General features: G+C 40.9%; 1 protein-coding gene across 2 annotated transcripts in view; it reads right to left on the reverse strand.

Moving 5' to 3' along the window:
• Positions 1–7416, reverse strand: part of ACPP (acid phosphatase, prostate) — a 49202-nt gene that overhangs the window by 36436 nt on the left and 5350 nt on the right. For both annotated transcript variants that reach the window (XM_011958216.1, XM_011958217.1), the window contains exons 2-3: positions 3471–3566; positions 116–202 (exon numbers count right to left, since the gene is read on the reverse strand). In XM_011958216.1, coding sequence (XP_011813606.1) covers positions 116–202; positions 3471–3566 — 183 coding nt within the window. The remainder of the gene's footprint in view (positions 1–115; positions 203–3470; positions 3567–7416) is intronic.

Below are 7416 nucleotides of genomic sequence, written 5' to 3' on the forward strand. Positions count from 1 at the left end.
TGATCCGCCCGTCTCGGCCTCCCAAAGTGCTGGGATTACAGGCTTAAGCCACTGCGCCCGGCCTATTTTAATTCTTTCAAAGATCAAAGTTCCCACTCTTGGCTCCCCAACTTGCCTGTTCATGTTTATAGGACTCATTCAAGAATGTTCTGTATCTCTTTCTTATATACTCTCCAAGTTCATAATGCTGCTCCATGCCCAGCTATGGGAAAAAAATAAAAGCAAAAATTAATGGAAGTAAGTTCTATGAATCACACTATCATGAACATTTGTTGATTTTTTTTTTCATTTTATGTGTAGAATGAACAATGATATGGTTTAATAGTTCCACAATAATGACACGTATTTAAATGAAAACAAAAGAGCTGTAATCTTTACAGTTCCCTGACTCCCTGAGAAAACTCACTTATCTTCATTAGCACTTAACATAGAGAACTTGCACACAGTAAGTGCTTAGTTGATAGTTGGGTGATTAATCTGATTTAAGTAAGTTCATCTCTGGTGTAGTGGGATCCTTGCTGGTAGAACATTCAAAGAGACTCACTTGGTGGGGATTTCGTGGAAGAAGTTCAACCATCTGATGAGATTAGACTTGATGAATCTGAAAGTCTCTTTCAGCCTCTGTGTGCAATGGTTTACTATCTGCCCAGTTTATTAATTCCTGGTTCATAACAAAATTAGAACTTGTTACTCTAAGTGTGGTCTGTATTGGCTTCACTTGAGAGCATTATAGAAATCAAATTCTTGGGCCCCACTCTTGACTGACTGAAGCAGAACCTTTGGGGGTGGAGCTCAAGAATCTTTTGTAACAAGCTTCTGATGGACAGTAATCCATGATTATGAGATGCACTGCATTAGCTCAGTGGTCCACAACCATTACTGTGCATCAGAAACAAAATTATCCAGCAGTGCATGTTGAAATGCAGATTCCTCAGCATCTCTATCAGATATTCTAGTTCATTAGGTCCTGAGGGGGGCCCTGACATCTGCATTTTAACAAGTATCCCAAATGATTCAGATGCAGATAGTAGAGCACCATGCTTTGGAAATGCAGCATTCGAGTTTGTCTTTAATCCAGAGCCTTACTAGAGCTTTGGGAGCCAGAGAGGAGGTTGTCACTGTGGCTGCTGCTTGGTCCCACTTGTCATTTGCTTGTCACTCTTGTCATTTGCTTGACCACCACTACCCATCTAGGATTGGAATTAGGTGGGAAAGGAATAATATACCATGACCTGAGTAGTGGAGAAGCAGAGACTTTAGGTCTAATTGTGTTCTTACAGCTGACTTTTTAAATACTCATCTGTATAAAGCAGTGATTTTCACACCTTAGCACACACAGAATCACCTGGAGGACTCAGTAAAACACAGATTTCTGGGCTTTAATTCCAAAGTTTATGGTTCACTGGGTGTGGGGTGAAGCCAGAGAATTTACATTACTGAGAAGTTCCCACATGATGGTGATGCTACTGGTCCAGGGACCACACTTTAAAAACCACTAATCTAGACAGCCATCATCTTATGATTATGTAGATTAAAAGTACCTAGACAAAGCCAATTAAAAGTACCTAGACACTGATCTAGACAGTCATTATCTTATGATTATGCAGAATAAAAGTACCTAGACAAGGCTGGGTGTGATGGCTCACGCCTGAAATTCTAGCACTTTGGGAGGCCAAGGCGGGTGAATTGCCTGAGCTCAGGAGTTAGAGACCAGCCTGGGCAACATGGCGAAATGCCATCTTTACTAAAAATACAAAAAATTAGCCAGGCGTGGTGGTGCTCTCCTGTAGTTCCAGCTACTTGGGAGGTTGAGGCATAAGAATTGCTTGAATCCGGGAGGCAGAGCCTGCAGTGAGCTGAGATTGAGCCACTGCACTCCATCCTGCGGGGACAGAGTGAGACTCCATCTCAAAAAAAAAAAAAAGGGTACCTAGACAAGGGTAGGAATCTGAGCCCTAGAACCTTGTCACTTCAAACGTGGTCCATGTACCTGTGCCATTGTCCTTGGGAGTACGTTAGACATGCAAAATCGCAGGTCCCACATCAGACCTGCTGAATTAGAATCTGCATTTTGACAAGATTCCCAAGTGATTCATTTGCAATGGAAGCTTGAGAAATATTCCCCTAATAGAATCTGATGGGTAATCAAGGTTCTCAGAAGAAGAACTCAAATCCTGCAGCCTAGAAGAATCTTTTGGTCTTAATGGGAAAACATAGCAACATAACAGGAGTCTCTACAGAGCCATAGGTATTAAGAAGCAAATCTGAATTTTTGTAGCCTCTCTTCCATTCAAAGGGACAGAAGATATGTAGGCTATGGTAAGAAGAGCTCTGACTTGGGAGACAGAAGATGCTGGTCTCAAATAGCCTGTCTGAGTTTTCTCCTGTATGAAATATAGTCAGGGCAGTAATTCTCAGCCTTGGCTACACATTAGAGTGAACTGACCACCAAGGAGTTTCTAAAAATCCCAATGCCCAGGACACATACTAGACCAATTAAATAAGAACCTCCCAGGCAGACATCAATATGTTTTTTAAACCTCTCCAGATAATCCCAATGTTGTGGCAGGATTAAGACCCATTAGTTTTGGAGACATTCTACTCTAAAGATTCTGTGACATTTTCTTAATTAATATATTTAAACAGGTTAGGACAGAAGCAGTGCACCTGGCCTTGTAGCTCCAAACAGAAGAGTCATCCAATCTTACAAGCAAAGGGAAAGGGGCTTTGGAACAGTGACTAAAGATGGCTTTGCTCCCCAGTTCAGCTTCTCCTTAGATGTTCTTCAGAAAGTAGGGCTCCCTGTGTTTAACTGACCAGTTATAAGGAAGGTCAAATCCCAATATATCCAGCTGACAAGAAATCACATTCTGATATCAGCACTTTGGGAAATCATGTTTCCCAATGCTGTTGATTCAGCTTATTGATTACAAGACGATTTTTCACTTTCTCATGGGAAGCCTAAGAAATTCAAAGCCTGGATTATAATTACCACTTTGCTCTCTTCAGCATTTCTAAGCTCATATAGTCTTTGTTCCTGTACATCTCTTACATTTAAATAAAGCCAGAAGGGTAAAAAATATCAAAACAGACAATTCTATATACATTTCTCCTTGAGATTCATCAAGAATCTTTTTTTTTTTTTTTTTTTTTTGAGATGGAGTTTACTCTTATTGCCCAGGCTGGAGTGCAATGGTGCAATCTCGGCTCACTGCAACCTCCGCCTTCCAGGTTCAAACGTTTCTCCTGCCTCAGCCCCCTGAGTAGCTGGGATTACAAGTACCCACCACCATGCCTGGCTAATTTTTGTATTTTTGTTGGAGAGAGGGATTCACCATGTTGGCCAGGCTGGTCTCGAACTCCTGACCTTAGGTGATCCACCTGCCTTGGCCTCCCAAAATGCTGGGATTACAAGTGTGAGCCACCATACTCGGCCTCATCAACAATCTTTAGCTAAAAGTCCAGCCAACCTGAGTGAGTTGGCCAAATCCTTGTGGCCATGAGGATTCCTTTATGGGATCAGTGGGAAAGGTGTCAATGGGACTTCGGTCTCCATGCCGAAACACCTGAAAATAGATGTGAGAGAGTGATGTTATAAACGTCACTTGGGTGTTTTGCTTCTGCTCATGATAATAGATTTTTTTTTCCCCCAAATCATTGGTTTTCAACTTTGGCTTCCTACTGTAATCACTTAATGAGTTTTAAAAGATTCTGAGGACTGGCTTTCAACCTTAGTGATTTTTATTTAATTAGTCTGGGATGTGGCCAGGACATCAGGATTTAAAAAATCTCCTTGGGTAAATCTCTAGTTAGGAATCACCATTCTAAGCTCACTCTTTCACTGTGTTTCAGGTAATGTAAGAATCAAGATGATCAGCCATTAGAAGGCAGGTGACACACAATGGAAATCAGTTTGTACATAAGATAGGACAGAAAGGAACACAAAGCTTACAAGAATACTTTACTGCAGACAAACTCTGATGAGAAGTATTCTTCCCTTAATGATTACAGTAATAGTGGTATAATTTTTTTTTTTTTTTTGAGACTGAGTCTTGCTCTGTCGCCCAGGCTGGAGTGCAGTGGCGAATCCCAGGTTCAAGCAATTCTCCCAACTCAGCCACCTGAGTAGCTGGGACTACAGGCGCGTGCCACCATGCCCAGCTGATTTTTGTATTTTTAGTAAGACGGAGTTTCACCATGTTGGCCAGGCTGGTCTTGAATTCCTGACCTAGTGATCTGCCCGCCTTGGCCTCCCAAAGTGCTGGGATTACAGGCATGAGCCACCATACTTGGCAACATTTTATATATAATAAAAATAATAGATTTTTAATATCACATATAACTTGTGACCATTTTGAGCCAATGATTTGTTCATTTTTTGGAGATGAGGAGTAAAATATTACAGTGGGGAGGTTAGGAAAGCTAATTCTCAATACTTTCATAACGTACTTCTGTATTTGTCCCCATGTCATGCTATGGTGATTGCACATTTCTCTTTGGGAAGAATAGTCTGGACTTTTGAAATATTGGTGCTTTGATTCTAATATGCTTTCTCAGTAGCATATCCAAACACAAAGCTAGCTTATGAGCAAAAGATAGGGAAAGAAAACACTGAAGAACTACAAGATGAAGTCTACACTGATACCAGCAAATATTTTTAATATAGAGACGGCTGCATAACACCTTGATTTATCTGAGATTACCTGTACCTGTACTTATACTACCTGGCTAAAATGTTCCATTGGAAAGTAAGCCAAGAACCTGCTCTTTTGAAATTCTGTAAAACAGAATTCAACAGGCATTAAATAAGAAAACAGTCTCAGATTTTAGTCATTTTTGAGAAGGAATTCCAAGAAAGTGGGAGATGCTTGGTTTGTGTCTCTAATATCTGAAGAAAACAGATCTTTTGGCCCTTTAAATCAGTAAGAAATTAAAGCTTCAGTAGAACAGTCTACAGAAACAGGGGCAATGATGCAATAAATGTGAAGCAATCATTTTGGTCAGGTGAGAAATTACTTTCATGAATGATCCCCTGAAGGCAGGAAGGACAGCTGCATATTTTTTGTGAGCACCTGCAGTTACTAGTCTCAGGGGTGACTTGATCATGATCAGAAATGATTACGGTTAATCATTGATGCCTCTTTCCACAATTGAAGTACATTTTAGAGTTTTCATATGCCAGGTAAATGTGTCTTTGAATAACTAAAGTTGTTACATGGTTTCAATAAATTACAAACCCCACACTGTTTTAGTTTCTAGGGCTTCTCAATCTCAGCATTATTGACATTTTAGGCTAGATAATTCTTTGTTGTGGGAGTTGTCCTGTGCATTGTAGACTGTTTAGCAGCATCCCTAGCCTTTACCCACCAGATACCAGTAACATTCCCCAGCTGTGACAATTGAAAAGGTCACATTTTCTGCCATAGGACCAGAAAATCACCCCAAGTTGAGAGCCACTGAGTGAGCCAAAGAGAAGTCAGATGAGAGACATTGTAATAAGATAATTGACAATGCTTCCCACCAACCTATAACCACAACGGTAACTCCTTCACATTTTTTGAACACTCACTTTGTCCTGGAAACTGTGCTAAGTGCTTCTTACAGATTTAATCTTCTCATCAGTTCCACAAAGCAGTTACTATTATTATTTCCATTTCACAAATGAGGAAGTTTAGCTTAGTTAAGTGATCTGTCTAAACTCACACAGCATATAAGAAGTAGTAGGGTTGATATTCAAACACAAGCTGTGCCTCCAACACCAGCATACTTAACCACCTGTGAGAGGTTCATTTCTGTATGATCACACTCCTCAGAGTCCCACCAGCTAAATCTGAATGGTCTGGGATCTAACGCTTTTTTATCTACTCAATATACTCTTTTCCTCTAGGATTGGAAGGGGTGTGTGTGTGTGTGTGTGTGTGTGTGTGTATGTGTGTGTGTGTGTTTTGTATCAGAAGAAACCAAAACTTTGATACGGAAACTACCCCGAAGGCACTGTGAACTACGTATATTATTGAAAGAATAGAACTGAGGTTATGCAACTAAATGACAGAATGGCCTGAGAGAGAAAAACAAGTGTGGTCACCACAGCAGAGTGTTTTAAAGAGCAGAGAACTGGAACATAATCCTGAGACCTGGGCAAGCTTTCTCACTGTGTCCCATAGTTCAGAAATAATTGTACTCTCCTACATTTCAGTGGGTTTTAAGTGTTTCCAAGGTAGTTGCTCAAACATGCTGTGAACTCTTTGGACGGGATGTCCTAGAGAAACACTTAATAAACCATTCTCCACCTCCAGGGCTGGAAATCAAAATGTGTGCACACACCCCTCCCCTAGTCAAATGTGAAGCTGGTATTCCTTGAGCTTTTGGAGTTTCAAAATTCAGCTGGAGTTCTTGGACTATGTGAAGACATTCTTTTAAATCTGTGGTAGGGCAATCTTCTTAACTGCTGCTCTACCAATTATTACCTCTGTTCTCAGTCCAGCAATCATACTCTATGAAATCCTTTAAAAACCTAAAAATACTTTACTAGCAATTAGGATTATTTGCAGTAGTAGTGGTAATTGTAACAGAAAGACATCCAAGATAATAACAATTCCTGGCCGGGCACAGTGGCTCACGCCTGTAATCCCAGCACTTTGGGAGGCCGAGGCGGGTGAATCATGAGGTCAGGAGATCAAGACCAGCCTGGCCAACATGGTGAAACCCCATCTCTACTAAAAATACAAAAATTAGCTGGGCGTGGTGGTGTGTGCCTGTAGTCCCAGCTACTCAGGAGGCTGAGACAGGAGAATCACTTGAACCCGGGAGGCAGAGGTTGCAGTAAGCCGAGATCGCGCCACTGCACAACAGAGTGAGACTCTGTCTCAAAAAAATAAAATAAAATAAAATAAAAATAACAAAATAATAATTCCTTACATTTGCACAACCCTCCATGGTTTGTAGAATTTTCCCCTTCTACCTCTTTTAAGTATTACATCCCCCTGTGAGGACAGGTTGGCACTACTGCTGCACTGAGCAAGTAAGAAAACTATATGATCAAAGAGATCGTGTAGCTGTCCAGATCTCCTAATTCTCGTGATAGTTGACCCACTGCTTGCCCACCAACCACAATCACTTCACCCTTTTAAATCATAGGTAACTGTTTTTAAAAGGACTTTTGGTTTGGTGCCCCCATGAATGACCCTGCTCCATTGAATCTGCTAAACAAATCTGGCACGTGGCTTAGGGTGTGGAGAACCTGGTGAGTACAGTCGAGGCTACATCCAGTCCCTCTCTCCCTGCAGCAGTCACATGTTCTTTTATAAGATGTCAATCAGAAGTCACTTAATTGCTTAGAACTCTCTAATGTCCTTTCATTGTATTAAACATTCTCTTGTGGAAAATGTAAAGATACAAAAGTGGAGTTTTGTTTGT

The sequence above is a fragment of the Colobus angolensis genome, unplaced genomic scaffold, assembly GCF_000951035.1.
Source record: "Colobus angolensis palliatus isolate OR3802 unplaced genomic scaffold, Cang.pa_1.0 Scaffold46, whole genome shotgun sequence".
Classification (NCBI taxonomy): Eukaryota; Metazoa; Chordata; class Mammalia; order Primates; family Cercopithecidae; genus Colobus; species Colobus angolensis.